The following is a 17862-nucleotide window of genomic DNA, read 5'->3' as shown; positions in this document are numbered from 1 at the left end:
TGATACAATAAATGTACCAGGAATCATTGAAAGCAGTAGTTTTGCTCAGCTAGTAGTCATGAAACTTTGTGCTCTCTCTCTCTCTCTCTCTCAAAAAATAAGTATTTCAAGTCAAACTATACCTTTAACAGGGCACTTCAGAGACTTTTAGCTACTGCCCTATTATTGACCAGTGAAATCATTTTGTAACTGTAATAGTTCCAACACATATTGGAGATTATAATTTACTTTCCATTAGGCATTAAAATTGGGTAATTGCCAGAGAAACGGAAATGTTGAGTGGGATAGAGAATTTGGGGAAGGGAAGTTAGTACTATAAATTCAGATTGTTAAAGTCATGCTGGGAAGCACAACGATGCATTTTTCAGTAACATGGTAGATTCAAGACTCATAAATGATTATTTTAAGACAAAAGTTGTTTAAGACAAAAGTTGTATTTCATCCACAATTTAGAATCCATGCCTAAGAATTGTTCTACATGTAAAACTTTCTTATAAATGCATTGAAAGAAAGAGTTACAGCTTTTCATGAACCATAGCTATACTTCCTATAGAGTTGAGGAAGAGCTATGTTTACACTACAGTTGTTTTTGTGCAAAAACCACAGAGTGTACACACCAAGTGCATTTTTGTGCAAGGAAATTTACAGTAAAATGGCAGAACAGAGGGCTTTTTGTGGTGTAGGTATACCTCTTTCTGTGAGGAATAACTCCTTTTTGCACAAGAGTTCTTGCACAAAAAGGCAAGTGTGGACGCTCAACAGGGGTTTCTTGCACAAAAAGAGCCTATCAGAAAAAGCACAGGTGCTCTGATGGCCATTCAGTGAATGGCAATCAGAACTTTCTTGTGCAAGAGAGTCCATGCAGTGTGGGCGCTCTCTTGCACAAAAGCACTTCGCTTTTCAATGTGCTTTTGAGGTGTGGACGCGCTTTTGCGCAAGACGTTTTTGCAGAAGATCTCTTCTGCAAAAAGCTTCTTACGCAAAAATCCTGCAGTGTAGACAAAGCGTATAGGCCTAATACTCAACGGCTGTGTCTAGACTGGCAAGTTTTTCTGCAAAATCATCTGCTTTTGCGGAAAAACTTGCCAGCTGTCTACACTGGCCGCTTGAATTTCCAGAAAAGCACTGACGATCTCATGTAAGATCGTCAGTGCTTTTCCGGAAATACTATGCTGCTCCCGTTCAGGCAAAAGTCTTTTTCCGAAAGACTTTTGAGCAAAAGGGCCAGTGTAGACAGCACAGTACTGTTTTCTGCAAAAAAGCCCCGATCGTGAAAATGGTGATCGGGGCTTTTTGGCGGAACACTGTGTCTAGATTGGTCACAGATGCTTTTCCACAAAAAGTGCTTTTGTGGAAAAGCATCCTGCCAATCTAGACGTGCTTTTCTGAAAATGCTTTTAACGGAAAACTTTTCCGTTAAAAGCATTTTCGGAAAATCATGCCAGTGTAGACGTAGCCAATCTGGTGAAGTCAGAGGAAAGACATGCACTGATATTGACAACAGTAGTCGTCAGATTAGGCTTTAAAATTATAATTAAAAGTTCATTCATGAACTAATATCTTACCATGTTTATTCTGAAATAAATTCATCCCAATTCAAGTTGAAAGCACATCAGCCTTCAGACATATTCTTTTAGAACCTGTCTATTAGAATGTGTAGCCTTGAAACTAGCAGAGAAATTAAGTTTGGCCAATAACTAGCTTGATTTTGACTATAAATATGCCCATATAGAATAAAATATAAAGTGTTCTCTGAAAATAGATGGCTATAGGATTAGCCTTGTATTTTTGAAACCCGCATGGATAATCAGTTTATTTTATACTTTTAACAAAAAAGAATCCTACCCTATACTAATACATATACCTGCTCCCATGTACAGCCCTTTTGGGTCTTTGGGCTAATTAGGGTTATTCATGGTCTCATCCCATTGTGATATTTAATTTCAGTGAATACCAAATAGTATAGAACACTGCTTAAACAAATGAATTCAAGACTGATCAGCCTGTGAACCTCTTGTGTACAAAATAGATTGGAATGCAGCATTACCATCTAGTCCTTTTGCCACTCTTATTTCTGAAAGTCATTTATTTTTTAATCAATTATTTAAAAAAAACTTTTAAAATAACTATTTCAGTTATGTCATTTCTTCCTCTTGATTTTCAGTTTGCATTCTTGAAATTCTGTCTGTAATGCTTAAAAGGTTTTTTTGCCAGCAGTTGTTCTACAGTTCATGCTCATATCATAATTAAATTAGGCAGCAACAAAGCAAATGGCTTATATGCCTGCTTGTCATTTAGGGTATCCTCCTTCCTGTCCATGTTGCTAAACAAATTTGTTTAAGAAGGAGTTATAGAATTTTCAATCTATAAATCTTGATTTTGTCTGACTCCCATAAACCACAAATCTGTGAGCACTGTAAATTATGTATGAAAAACATCTTTGAACACAGGGCTTCACACTGGATTTTTTATACCATATCTCAATATCTTCACTATAAATAATTTAAAAATATGTTTTATTGTTATTAGTGATTTTAAAATATGTTGTGTGAATTCACGTGGAATATTTAAACATGACCATTCAAAGTTTGTCCTTTTTCTTGCAAACACATTCCCTTTCTGTCCCTTGAAGTCATTCAGGATTTTTTTTCTTCATAGTGAACATCAACTTTGTCCCATAGATGTCAGTGATAGTTTTCTGATTAATTTAAATGAGAGCAGGACCTGATCCACTGAATTATATATCCAATGTGTGTGTGTGTATGTGTATACACACATATGCGTACACATGTGCACACACATATAGTGGGGATATAATTCTGTGGACCAGAGAGATTATCTATATCTATATCTATCTGAGACTGTAGGGAAAATTAAATGAAAGTTTACTGTCAAGTCTTCATTGATAACAGATCAGCCCTTCAGATGCTTGCTTGTTTTTGACATGTAAATTGCTGAGTTTCATGTCTGATAACTTTCAGGTTTCTTTCATTCCAATCTAGATTATGTCAAGCTTTGTATCTTCCTAAAAGGAGAGTTGATGGCCAGGTTAGAGAAGGCAAAGTCATGTTTTGCCTCATTCTCTACTGTGCATCCTGTGTCACCATTGACAGCTATGCAAAATGATGTAAAATGCTGCCATTCTGAGTTTGGTAGACTTTGCACTTACTCTGCACAAGTCTAAATTGCAATATCAACTACGGCTACCGGGCATCTCTCAACCTCTGCAGATGCAGGCTCCTTCTCTAATGTGCATTTTCTAGTGCTTGGTCCAGTTATTTTAAATTAATTGTCTAAAGTGATGGGATTTCTACCATTTCCCTTCAAAGATTATCTCTCTGTCAAGACAGGTCTCATAGTTTCTCCCATTCCTCCTATTTCTAGTGCCTTGTCCCTCATCAGAAAAGTATCTTCTTCACAGTGCAGGTATACAGTATAAGCAGGAGGGAAAGGTAATGTCCTTGACAAGGAGCAATTGGTGACTTTTATCAAGCATTAATGAAAACAATGCAGTGTGACTTTGGTTGAGATACTCTATCCTGCAAACTCTGAACTCTTGCTCCAATCCAATAAAGCACCTCACAACATGTGCCCAATCCCACTCGCATCAAGGATGCTAAGGCTCACACTCCCATGAGGCTGAGACTTATTTCTCTTCACACTCATGCATAGTTGTAGCCTACATTTACAGACAGTGCTGATAGGGCCAGAGAGCAACCAACTTCTGCTTCCTGCTGCGCACCTGATCAGCAATTTTAGATTCAATAAATAGTTTCTCTCATTCCTTGACAATGAGATATTTCATTTGTGCACAGTTATTAGGACCTTCCTAAACATTGTGGAACAAAATTATTCCTGATTCTGTGTCATGGCAGTAAATCTGGATTAGAGCCACTGATGCAAATGGAGTTGCAACTCTGTAAACGTAACTTTAAGTAATATGGGAAGTTAGCTCTCCGAATCTTGCTTGTATGGAGTTCCTACAATGCCTCTGTGTAAGCAGCCTAAAATTCTGTACTTGTTAACTAGGCAAGCCAGATGAATGAAAACAAGCTAGACTTGTAAAGTGACTAAAAAGAGATTTGTTTTCTCTCAGGAAAGTGGGGGGAGCAGGAGCACTTCTCTGAAAAGGTTCCCAGAACAGGAGATCCTTCTAATATATGGTGATTACAATTAAAATATTTATGAGCATCCTAAATATATGGAATACTGCCAATGCCACAGGAAAGTTAATTAGGTAAAACTGTAAAGATTTTAATGATGTCCACTGTATGAGTCAGTTTATACTGCTTGAGAGTGTTCTTTGGGCCACTTGAGAGCTGTAATACAGCCAGACTTGTGGGACTGCAGTTCTTGTGTCCGAGACACTAGAAAACAAAGACAGGCATTTTCATTTTTCCCACTCACAAAATTCTATGACCTCTGTCTATTCAGCTGTATTTCCCTTGGGCTTAAATCACTATCTGTATAATCAGTCTTCTCACCACTCTTGTTCTTTTAAGGGTTCCACCTCCATATTTTCCAAACCTCGTGTGATTGCATTGTCTGCCCCAACACAAAATATTTCCATCCTAATAGCTGAAATTATGGCACACTCGTAACCATACTGATTTTTTGACTGAAGGGCTAGGGTTATAATGATAGTACCCATAGATCATTTTGAGCAACACACACACACACACAATTCAATTCCATAAAGTCAGAGTCACTGTCCCCAAGAACATGGGTTCTGAAGAAAAACTCCATGGGGGTTAAAATTCTCTATAGTTTGTACTCTAGCATGCTTGCCATTGGAGTGAGATGCATGCCACAAACCATGAAGTACTCACAGCTTAAATTATCAGTTTCTAGGGTCTAATTCTGATTTCATTTACACCACTTTTCCCCCAAAGCAATTCCATTACTTCACTGAAGTTAATTTGGGTGTACACCAGTGTTTTGTAAGTGAGAGCCAAATCACACACCCTTCTCTATTGTTTTCTCAGAAGTACAGCTGCTAAAGCTATAAAATAAATACTGTTAACATACATTAGCAAATTGCTTTTACACTTGGATTCCTTATTAAATTAAATTACAATATTAGTTATAATGAGTGTAATCTATTCATTAGCATTGACCCAAAGTCCCCTGGAGAATGTTGTAAATCCATTTGATGTTCCTGAGTTGGCATTTGCACTGCGAATTAACTGAAAGGTGTGTTAAATCACATGTAGTGAAAGGGCTTCCTATTAAGTTTAAAGCTGAAAAGGTCCCTATGCCAGAAAAAGTTACACTACAGAAATGTGTTCCTCTATAGTTGTTGGCTCATTCTGTTCTTGCCAGTCTCCCATTTCATTTGGCGCTTTGGTATTGTTTTCAGCCACTGGCACAGTCTTGCTTCGGTGTTCAGGAACACCTTATCTGTGACATTTACCATCATTTTTTTCTTCCCTGCTCTCATGCCTTTTCATATAATTTTCATTCTGTAATTAATAGTTACAGCTGTCTATCTTAGTTTTTTATAATGACCCCATCAGTGTAGAATTTGAGCCCCTTTCATGTAAAAGCAAGAACAAAGTCCCTAGTGGACTTTATGGGAATAACCAGGAACTTCCCCTTTCAGGATTAGAAAAATTTCTTGGAATATTTTTTGTATTCTGGAGTAATTTTGTAGGTTATTTTATTTCTTTTTCTTTGAGGTTTTGGGAAAAACATTTGAGTGCATGGAGATGTCAGTGATATGTCATCTTGCTAGCATGAATAGACTTTACTGACTTGACTGATGCAGGTTGGTCAGATGATTATTTAATTGTTTAGAACATACAAAATGTAATGTGTATGAAAGACTATAGAAGAAATAGTTGTGTTGCATGTATTGGTTCACTTGACTAATGAACGGATCTATGACTTCTTACGATGTTTTGTCAAACTTATTGGATTATTCCCCCTTCTCCACTGCCGACATGATAAAACTCACAGGAAAGTTGTATAGAGAAGTAGTCTTCAGAATGTTACCTTTATGGAGTTCCTTCCTGGTTGTTCTATTGAGTACATGGGATTGGCTTTTTTTCTGAAATATGTCACAGAGCCTGCCTTTATAGTAGGTGGTTCGCCCAGGGATTTGCAAGAGATGAAGATTACATTAACTAGGTCAGGACTCTTACTCCTGGCAGAAGTCCTCTACTCTTTGGCATTAACTATCCCAAGGATCCTGAGGGAAGGAAGCTCTATAGCAAAGATAATGCAGTCTTTTCCCGAAAATCTCTGGAAGGATGGCAGTGTAGAACAATATACTGTATAACTGTACATTCTTTTGGCACCTGCCCATGGCCCAGCTTCAATGTCTAAATCTGGGGACACCACATGTTAAGAACTGGGACAATTGTCTGAAAGTCAGAGCAGGAATCAGATTTGGTTGGTGCAAGATGTGTCTGAGTCAGGGAATAAAGTCAAAGGTCAGCAATAATGTCAACTGCCAATTACCAGAGTCTAGGGGCAGAGCTGGGATAGGTAACGGATGGGCAGAAGTGAGGCAAAAGGCAGGAAATAGTGGAGAGGAAAGGATCAGGCACATAGCAGGAGCTTGGTGCGGAGCAGGAACAAAGCAATTGGAGCCAGGGACACAGAAGGAGTCAGGAACGGGATTGGGTGCAGAATGAAGGAATCAAGAACAAGAAGAAGCCAATGCAGCAGCAACAGGGAATTACCTAGTTGCTCCGGCAACTTCTTGTGCCGTCTTCTGACGTATATAGCATGACTGAATCCCCAATGGCTATGATACATCCCAGCAGGTGTCAGCCAATATTGGGTGGTGATAACAATACAACAGTGTCTGGGAACTCTTAGTCCTGAGACCCAGGACATGACACTAGGTCACTACCTAGAGATCTGCCAACTGTGAGCATATCTAACTTGGTACATGGTTGGGATTGGGGGTTCCTACTAGAACATTGCTTGGTACATGCATTTCTATTAACTTCAAATACATAGCTGGTTTCACTTTAGATACCTGTGTGTCTTTGAGCATCATTAAGTTTTTGGCATTGGTAAGGTCATTACTAAACAATCTGCTTATCAGTCTCAATATCTATTCATAAACTATATCGCAGCCCAGATTAAACCTTTATTATTTTATTAAATATGTAAATAAAAATTATTTTTTTCTGTATTTTGCATCTTGACAGATGATAACGAATGTGAAAATGCTACACAACCTTGTGGAGAGAATGCTAACTGCACCAATACTGTGGGAAGTTATTACTGTATGTGTGTAACTGGATTCAGATCTAGCACTGGTCAAGAGAAGTTTGTAACTAATGATGGAACCTTTTGTGAAAGTAAGTTACTATAATGTCAGACACACAGCTTTAAATTGTCATTCATTTCTTTTGCCTCCTGTTCATTGGACAAATCCAGTAAACGATTCTCAGGTGTTCTGCTCTGTGCAATTTGGATAAGAGCTTCCCACAATATCTCAATAACAAAAGTCTGCTTCCTAATATACTTACTCAACAAAAGTTTCATTGACCTCAACAGAACTTTAGGATTTAACCCAAATGCTGTAGCTTTATATGGGAATATAGATTTAAGGCCAGATGGTGGCCCACATTCTTTTTACCTTATGCCACCTTCTCCTGGCTCTGCCAGCACAAGGGGTCAGAATTCACAGTAACCCATTGATCCAGGACCAGCAGAATAGCCTTTAGTGTTTGTCCCAGCCATGTTCACTTTGCTCACACCACAGCATCAGACGGTGGCCAATATTCCAAAATGCCATTCATCCGGCACTAATTCTTCTTTTCAGTTCTGGTTTAAGACAGTGAATAGAATGTGCAGTCCTTCAGTTCCTGCCTCCACAGAAGTCTGATGGAGTGTCTTTAGGATCACAAGACAGAAAATACTCTCTGGGAAAATATTATTTCCTACCAATTTTGCAGTCCTTAAGGGTTGCCCTTCATTGGAAGAACTGTAACTATTTCTCTTTTTTCAATCCTCTGGTAATTTTCTTTGTGTGCTGTAATACTCTTTGGGGAATGAGAAAACAAGCGATAAATCCATTGCCTCTTTATCCAGGTATATCATCTTTGGGCTGACTATATATCTAGTTCTAGATATCTGTCTCCTAGCCTGATAGTTCTGACAGAATCTTTCTTTTTGTACCATTCCAAATATAAGCAAAATAGTTGCATTTTAGGCTAGACTGTGATCTAGTCTAATTTTCATTGATGCATCTCACATCCTGATATCATGGTTCCACTTCACCAAGCTGCTGCTGTTCTCAAGTTATCTGGGATTCTTGTTGTGAGCACAATAAACTATAAAAATTATCTGATACTAGAAGATGTCTTTTTTTATCCTAAGCTTCACAAGTCTTGTCTTTAAAGCTGTTTCAGTTGAATGTTCTTTACTGTTGCTTTCCTTTTTTGTCAGTTGAGAGAGGTTACTTTTTATTGTGATTTGTTTATATCCATCTATTTCTCTCATCTTGTACTAATATTATGTCCGTACTGCAGACGTAATTGTGTAGACATACCTGAGCTAGCTAGCTAGCTATGTACTCAAGAGACTAATCTGTGCTGCCACTTGGGTTGCTTCAGCTTCACTATTATTATTATTCAAATGAGCTAGATCCAATCTAGCTTGGATATGCTAAAAAGTGCTGAAGTTTCTGGTTTCAAAGTAGCGGTACTCTAGATTGTAAGCATCTAGATGAGGCACGAACCATCCCTTTTTTCTGTGCTTGGACGCCACCTTGCACAGTGGAGTTGTCTTGCATGTCTAGAGTGCCTATGCACTATGGTATTACAAATTAATAAGCCTTGTTTCCCTAATGTTTAGAGTGCACATTTTGTACTGTCAACCTCTAGTGGGCCTTGATTGTGAGCTTTTCTCCTCTCTTGTGCACATCAGTGTGGATGGAGCTGGCATTTTCCAAAACAAAAATATCATGACATAGTATCCAGTTAAATACAGGTACAAAATAAACAGTAAAGCAGACTGGTAGATACGTAATAAACACAGCACCTTGCTCCTCCATTAGTTTTGCAGTTTATTGAGGAATTCTCAGAGGATTACATTGTAACACATGGATCTGCTACAGGTGGGAGAGGTCTCACACATGACATATACACATAGACAATAGAACTCTAAGTGGACACTAGTATTACAACAGGAATATAGTAGCTTTGGCTGTGTTGTACAAGTAAAAGCGTCTTAATTTGCACTAGGACAGTGCTGTCAAACAGCCATCTCACTTGCTGTATTTATGTGGCACCAAGACATATTCTTAAATTGCACAATCTACTCTTTTTAAAAAAATGTTAACCTTCCAAATGTGAAGAATATAATCGAGGCAATGTTGTCTTCCTGGGTCTAAAGACAGCCTGGAAGAGTGGTTCTGGGCGATGTCAGTTCACCCATTAAGTTAACTCTAATACCTAATGATGATACTTTACATGTAGGTCTTAAGTTTTTCAATCCAGATCATTATATCAGGTAGGCTAGGAAGAGGGGCACTGATAAAGCCCACAGGGAGAAGAAAAATTGGAGCATGCAGCAGAGGAGGAAACACAAAGAGCAGAAAGGAAAAGGGACACAAAGGTGAATAGGGAAAGAACAAAAACACTAATTAGAAATAGTGGTGATCCTAAAGGGGAGGATATTTTCCCACTTGTGATGTTGAATGCAAGTTAAATAGTATTACATAAAAGCCATTTTCCACACTTGATCACTGTACGCTATGCATGTCCTGATGTGAGTCAAAGTCCTAAATTATAAGCCCACCCTAACGATTTATAAATAGAATTTGTCCTTATCCAGAATGAATTTGACATCTGTGCATTGCAGTTTCTGGAAGAAGTTACAGTATTTTTCCAGCCATGTACTATTACTGTATTCGGCTTCTGACTTTTCCCACAGCTGATTGTTCGTGCATCCTCTCTCTCCCTCATAGCACTTTTGAGTGCCGTGTGTGCAGGGATATGTCATTATGCCACATAGCTGTTATCTCTTTACATATGCCCTTCTTAGGACAACTTGGAATCCACTTTGTGTACATTGTTCCCTTCCACAGCACAGAACCAAAAGGAACATCTGGTCCTTTACCAATGGACTTTTCAGTTCCTTGTAAGCCACTAATAAGCATAATTTATAACATAGACATCAAGCTGTCTTGACTGGCTGATGGAGAATCAAAGAAATGTAGCTATGATCCAGTAATTGGCAAGACTGAACATAATAACCGTTCTCACTACCTTTATTAATGGGAATTATCTTGCCTGCTATAGTAAATAAGCACGGACAAAAAAAGCAGAAATATAATGAAAAGTTATAAATCTCTTTTCCTACTAACTAAATGGTGTCAGTGGTGTTATTTTGGGGGATTTTGCTTTAATATTTCTTTCTGATCAGAGCTATTATAAAGGCTTCAAAGCTCAGTTCCAAGGTTTATGCTGAATATCTTCTGAAAGGGAGGGTTCCATGCTGAGCCTTGGCAAATGGTCTTATCATTAAAGAGTCCAGTCCTTCAACCATCACTCACGAATCTCCTCACTAAAGACTATTCAAATGAGTTAGAGTTGCAAGACTGTGCTTTTGGGGCTCAAACTTGCTCCTATTCTAAATAATGGGAGACTGAATGGGCTCCTAACCACAAACCCCAGGTGGAAATGGATCGTTTTCTAAAATCATTGGTAAGCTGTTGTTTCCTGTATGTTCTAAGGTAACATATTCATCTAAAATAAAATAACCAAAAGCCCCAAACCCTGCACAAAAATACAGAAGAAAACTTTAGGGGTATGTCTACACTAGTTCGTTAATTCGAGCTAGGTAGGCAAATCAGGCAACCGGAGTTGCAAATGAAGCCCGGGATTTAAATATCCCAGGCTTTATTTGCATGTTCCCGTCCGGCCGCCATTTTTAAATCCCCCTTAGTTCAAACCAACTGCCCGCGGCTACACGTGGCAGTTTAAAGTTAATCTGAACTAAGTCCTTAGTTCGGATTAACTGTTACACCTCATTCTGTGAGGAGTAACAGTTAATCCGAACTAAGGATTTAGTTCGCATTAACTTTAAACTGCCGCATGTAGCCGCGGGCAGTTCGTTAGAACTGAGGGGGATTTAAAAATGGCGGCCGGACGGGAACATGCAAATAAAGCCTGGGATATTTAAATCCCGGGCTTCATTTGCAACTGCAGTTGCCTGATTTGCCTATATAGCTCAAATTAACGAGCTAGTGTAGACATACTCTAGCTGACAATCTTAACTTATTATAAGCAACATACAATCTGCTTTGAAATGGTAGTAAAATTGTTGATGGGAGCAGTGGGCAAAGCAATAAAAGAAAATGCAGTGAGATGATTCTTAGACTCTTCCATTAAATGTTCAAATGCCACATTCAATTTTGTGCATGTAAGCAGATTTTTTAAAGCATTTATCTAATTTTTTTAACCAGACATGCTTGCCATTGGCAAATTATATTCCAGTAAGAGATCAACAAATGATGCCCACCAAAAGCATAGCGCTCTTGTGCATTCCTCACATGCCATTGTCTATCGATCCTCTTCCCTCCACTAAGACATGTGGAATCGTTTTCTTTCTCCTTACCCATTGTTCTCATTCCTCTGTTCTTCTAATGTTTTCCTTTTCATTGTATTAATCTTTTCTTAATTTTCTCTCTTCCTTCCAGTTCCAAAACTCTGCCCTTATCCCTTATTCCCTGAATTTTTCCCTTCTCTCTCTAGTCCATATCACCTAATGTCCACTTTCCACAAATTTATTTCCATTCCTCTGTATCCATATGTTATGCCTCGGGCTCCCCTCAGGTGTACAACCGCATTATCACTGGGACACCGATTGGCTTACCACCCTCCTAACCCTCTAACTCTTCTCGAGTGCTACCGAGTCTCTCACTCTGAAAGCCCATGTCCTTCAGTCCGAGGTCCATGTTAACTGACCTCGGCAGGTCTGGCCCTCCGCAGAAGATGCCGGTGGGAGGGAAAGGGGGACCTGGGCCTGTCCCCACTTCAGGTCCTGACCCAGGACCCTAAGGGCAGAGAATCAGCTTCGCTGTTTGGTTGGTGGGGTCAGTCCCCAAAACTCACCAACCCACCCATCCTGGGTCACTTCCTTCCCTCTGCTTGACCCCCTCAACTGACTGTCGCCGTACTCACAGGGACCCTGTTTCCGTCACTCTTTCGACGTGTCCCAGCAACCTTGACTCCTCTGTTCCTCCTCGGGATGCTGCGAGCCCCCTCTCCCCAACACCCTCCATCCTCCTGGAGTTGGCCTCCTCCTCACTCCTCTCACTGAGGTGTGGCCCGACTCCCTTTTGAATTGGCGCACTGGCCGCGTGATGCCCGACGTCCCTCAGCCTTGCCCCTCGCTGTCCCGTGGCAGCGCCTCCAGTCCCTGTCCCCGCTAACCCAGGGGTGGCCCAAGAGCACGCTGCGCTTGACCACCGCGGGGCTGCGTCTTCACCGGTGAATGCCTCTGCGGGAAGCTGAGGAGTGTGGGGCTCAAAGGGCTCCACCGCTGCAGAGTCCTACGCTCCATCACACCTCCCCCCTTTAAGTCATTCATGGTTCCTTTCTGGGGGTCTTCCTCCTCTTCCATTATTCTCGAAAAAAATCGGCATTCCTGTGCTTTGTTCCTGGCCGTTGCTGTACTTCAAACTGGTATGGCTGTAAGGCCAGATACCACCTCATTATGCGCGGATTCGATTCCTTCATTGACTGTATCCAGTGCAGAGGTGCATGATCCATCATGAGCTTAAATGGGTTCCTGAGCAGGTATTACCTCAGGGTCTCTATTTCTCATTTCGCAGCCAGTGCTTCTTTTTCTATCGTGACATAAGCTTGTTCCTGGGGGAAGAGTTTCTGGATAAGATATAGTATCAGGTGCTCCTTCCCCTTGATATCTTGTGTGAGGATAGTCTCCAGCCTCACTGCCGAGGTGTCGGTCTGCAAGATAAATTCCTTTGAAAATCCAGTTGCGCCAACACCGGAGCCTGCATCAGACTCGACTTCAGCTGCTGAAATGCCCATATGCATTGCTCATTCCATGGCACCTGCTTAGGCTGGTTCCCCCTAGTCAGATCTGTCAAGGGAACTGCAAGGGATACAAAATTTGGTATAAATCTCCTGTAGTGGGGGCAGGGGTAAAGGAGATCTCCCAGTACCCCTTTGTTAAGGCTAAGGTGGAGATATATTGGGCTCAGCCTAGCCTCTCTAAGAGTTCATCCACCCAGGGCATGGGATAGGTATCAAACCGGGAGATGGAGTTAACTTTCTGGAAATCTATACAGAATCGCACTGATCCATTTGGTTTTGGGACTAACACTATCAAACTGTGCCAGGCACTATGCGACTCCTCAGTTACCCCCAGCAGTAGCATATTCTATACCTCTTCCCTCACCATCTCCCACATCTTCCTTGTTAATGCGTGCACCAGCTCCCGTACCTTATGCCCCGGAGTAGTAGCGATATGATGACTTAGGACCCTAGTATGCCCAAGGACTGCACTCAACACTGAGCTATAACTTCGGAGAATCTCTTGTACTTCATCTAGCTGGGCCAGCATGAGGTCTTCCCCCACCTCTACGGCTCGGGCTTCCCCCATGTCCCCGGCCCAGGGTCCTAGGTCTGTGGGCTGTGGGAGAGGGTCTATTAGCAGGCTTTCCTTTGGGTTCCACATTTTTAGTAAATTGATGTGATACACCTGCATGCCTCACTACTTGCCTACCAGACATACTTCATAGTCCACCATTCCTATTTTTAGAATGATCCCTGCTACTTCACTAACAGCTTAGATTCACTCGTGGGTAACAGGAGGAGTATCCTAGCTCCCAGCTTGAATTCCCTCAGTTTGGCTTCCTGGTTATAAGAGAAAGCTTGTTTGTCCTGAGCCTGCATCAGATTAGCCTTAGCAAAGTCCCCTAGCTGTTGCAACTTCTCACATAGGTGTAGGAGGTAAGGTACCATTCCTTGCACCCGGGATTCTTGTTCTTCCCATGCTTCCCTAATTAGGACTAGGATACCCCTCAGTTGCCACCCATACTGGAGCTCAAACGGGGAGAACCCCGTCAAGGACTGGGGTACTTCTCGCACTGCAAATAATAGGGCCGGTAATAACTTATCCCATTCCTGGGGGTCCTCCTTTGTGAACCGGCAGAGCATGTTCTTAAGCGTACGATTAAACTGCTCCAACAAATCCGTCTGTTTGTGGATGGTATACAGAGGTGCGTAAGGTCTTAATACGCAATAATCTGCACAACTCGGCCATTAGTTTAGAAGACACAGTCCCTAGGTCAGTTAATATTTCCCTCGGAATCCCCACCCTCGCAAAGATCTTCACCAGTTCGGTGGCTAGTGTCAGGGCTGTGGTGTTTTTCAAAGGGGACTGATTCGGGGTATCGGGTCGCATAGTCCACTAACACTAATATATACTGGTGGCCAGCCCAGGTCCATTCTAAGGGACCTAACAGGTCCATCGCCACCCTATCAAAGGGCACCCCTATTACTGGCATGGGAACAAGGGGGGCCTTCGGACCTCCATGCGGCTGGGTCAGCTGACACTCGAGACACGAATTACAAAAATCTTGCACCTCCCTATGCACCCCTGGCCAAAAGAATCTTTGTATTATTTGCCGTAGAGTCTTTTCTCTTCCCAGGTGTCCCGCCCAGGGGTTGGCGTGCGCCAGCTCCAACACTCATCTCTGTAAGTGCATCGGCACTAAGAGCCCGAGAGCACGCCGCACATGACTGCTCCAGGGCTGCGTCTTCACTGTCGATTGCCTCTGCCAGAAGCTGGGGAGTGTGGGGCTCAAAGGGCTCCGCTGCCACGGAGTCCCATGCCCCGTCACACCATACTTTCTCCTTTCTCTGCCAAGTACATCCTTTTTTTTTCAGACTTATTTTTTGCCTCACATGTTTTCTGCTTCACAAACTCACTGTCACCAGAAATCCACTTGCTGTTCTAAATGGTAGCAGCTCTGAAAACTCCATTCTCAGTTCTGAAAGAGCATTTTGTAATCCCCCCCATCCATTCTTCACTTGTTCTGTCTTAAACCCTTCTTATTAGCATGAGCCCCTCCCCATCAATTCATTAATCTCTTCACCCTCCCACAAACCCATCACCAGTTGCTCCCCACAACTGCCATCCAATGCACTCAGTAATTCCCAATTCACGAGTTTAATTTTGGCCCCTTTTCTAGATCATCAATTCTGTTTTGCACCTCCACAATCCTTTAATTCTCATTCCCTCCTCTTCTAAATCTATACATGTATTGGTTTCTCAGCTACAAATTCATCCATTATTATTTTAGTCTTTCATTTTTGCAGCCTGTTCAGGATTTACCTGGTACTCTAGTACATCATTTTCTCAGACCCCCACCCCACTGCTCACAATTATTCAGTATAATGCAAAGACTCACTTTCCCCAATGTATCAGTTAAATTCTTTGGTTGCTATCCCCAATCAGTCAACATAATACGAGACCCGCTTTCCCATCCATCAAATCAGTTTTTGCCCTTCATTTCTGAATTCATCAGTTCATATTTCTTTCCTAGAATTCTTCTGTTTCATTCTCAGACCCACATGCTCCCAATCAATTGAATTACTTAACTAACTTACTCAACTACTTATGCACCCAAATTAATTAGGAAGGCATCAACAGTATTAAAGAAATTAACTCTAAATGTGGATATAATAGATAAGTCAAGCACTTTTTGAAGAGTCTTAACTTAAATATTAGATTAAACAGACAGTCAAATTCATCCTTTTAAATACTAAAATAGTAAAGCATTGATTTTAAATCAAAGGCTGTGTGCATACCAGTTTTCTCTCTTTTCTAACTGAATCAAAAAGATGTTATAATCTAGTTAGTGTAATATGTAGAAAAATTAGACTTGAGATTATTTTCATCATACATCATGTAGTATTTTTATATTGTTGAATTAACTTTTAAAATCACTTTAAAATATGAAAAATACAGTGCATGTGCAAACACAAGTGTTTTTCAGCAAACATGGAGCTGCACAAAAAAATCAGCAGTCTCTCACAGAAGAATATTTTAATATTGTGCTTTATTGCACCAAACCGTAAGTGATATAATTGGTAGATGTGATTGTCATTAAATTTGGGTCCTTTTTAGCCTTTTGCTATTTTTTTTTTTACTATTATTATTATTTTGTGTAAATTTTATATGAAATTGCTGTATGCATAACTTATCAACAAGGCAGCAAGGTGTTAGTTTTTAAATACTTAATAAAAAATTCAATTTCTCACGATATTTGCAAATATAGATGAGTGCACTGAAGCAGTAACTGTTGCCTGTGGAGATCATGCGAAATGTGAAATTGTGGATGGGGGATATAACTGCTCTTGTAAGGAAGGTTATCAACCATCCACAGGAAAATTACAGTTTAAGCCAAATGATGGCACTTCCTGCCAAGGTAAATGATATTATAAAGGTTTATGTGTTATTATAGAACTACATCTTCTGGGAAACCCACTAGTGTCTCTTTATCTTCAGTTAGATTAATCAGCCAGACGTAAAAAAGAAGCAAGGAGCTCACACCTGTATTTTCTAAAACTATCATTGAGATGTACTTTTCTTAGAAATGTATTTGCGATGTACAATATATCTGTCCATATAGAAGACACAGCCTGGCATTTTGTTGACATATTCTAAACTATATAAGCCCAATTCTCTTGCTTATACAAACGGTTAATCAATGAGCCAAATTCTCTCTTGGTGTAAATTGGCAAAACTCCACTGAAGTCAATGAAGCTGCTCCCATTTAAACCAGCAGAGAATGGGGCCTGGTGACTTTCCACCAGTGAAAAACCAGTAAGGGAGGTCAAAATCAGTTCCTAATAATTTATGCTTGTGAATGATCCATATGAATGCACAAATTTCAAATACTGTAAAGGTTTGGGTTTTCTTATGCAAGAACTGTTACTATAATCGAGTAATCTTCTTTTTAATGTCTACAGAAATTCCAAAGGCAAAGTGTGAATTACATAATGACTGTATAACTGAAAATATTACTAGAACCTTAACTGAAGTAAGTAGCAAAGGCTTATAGATGAATCTGTAATTTTTTTGTTTCCTTTTTGAAACTGTTATTTCAATTAAAATATCCGTTGAGGTGCTTTGAACAAATAGTTGAAGATACAGTTACATGTAAGCATATATATAGAAGTCTTTTTTATACTTCCAGCTTATTTGAAATGGGTTATGTATTAGAATCACAGTGTTAATTTGCCTGCAAGCTTTGTTTTGTTTGTATCTCCAGTGAACTAAATCATGTTGTGCATAGAATTCAGAAGTATGGTAATCACTCAACAGTTTCTGAATGGCAAGTTCTTGAAATTACACCTTTCTACATTTAATTATGTGCAGCTATTTGTTTGTTCTGAATGAAACCTAGAAAAATAATTTTTCAAGGCAGTGAAGGCAAGTGACAAAGTATAAAATAGAACAATAATACACTTGGGTACCAATATATTTCTCTTCTTCAAAATATCATGTGAAAAGAACTGGGGAACCAGTCTTTCCCCTAGAAACATAGATTTCAAACAGCTAATTAAATAAACTGGTAAGTCCACAAAACTATAAGTTTCTGATTTGACTGGGTAAGAGAATCACGACTGTGCATGTTTGCTTTTTTATCGCAAGCTGCTTTCCTCAATTATCAGATTTAAAAGAACCCAGTCTTTAATGTAAGAGAGATACTTTACAATTTAAGATACACATTGAATTAATATGCTTACTATAAATTAAGTAGAGGAGACAGGATAAATACAGCATCTGAACTTAAAGCTGAATGACTGCCTGTTTTTAAACTTATATTTAAACTATAGTTGTGTTAAAACCTTGAAT

General features: G+C 40.0%; 1 protein-coding gene across 5 annotated transcripts in view; it reads left to right on the top strand.

The window, feature by feature from the left end:
* The window catches only part of ADGRL4 (adhesion G protein-coupled receptor L4), a 101919-nt gene that overhangs the window by 49281 nt on the left and 34776 nt on the right, over positions 1–17862 (top strand). For 2 of the 5 annotated variants that reach the window (XM_075936329.2, XM_006136307.5), the window contains 3 exons: positions 7164–7316; positions 16280–16429; positions 16974–17044. In XM_075936329.2, coding sequence (XP_075792444.2) covers positions 7164–7316; positions 16280–16429; positions 16974–17044 — 374 coding nt within the window. Of the gene's footprint in view, positions 1–4096; positions 4164–7163; positions 7317–16279; positions 16430–16973; positions 17045–17862 lie in introns of all 5 variants that reach the window. The other 3 variants (XM_075936331.2, XM_006136308.5, XM_075936330.2) reach the window with 2 other exon arrangements.

This window comes from Pelodiscus sinensis, chromosome 9, assembly GCF_052426305.1.
Source record: "Pelodiscus sinensis isolate ZL-2025 chromosome 9, ASM5242630v1, whole genome shotgun sequence".
Classification (NCBI taxonomy): Eukaryota; Metazoa; Chordata; order Testudines; family Trionychidae; genus Pelodiscus; species Pelodiscus sinensis.
The sequence above is the reverse complement of the archived record's forward strand: the minus strand, read 5'-3'. Positions and strand labels throughout refer to the sequence as shown.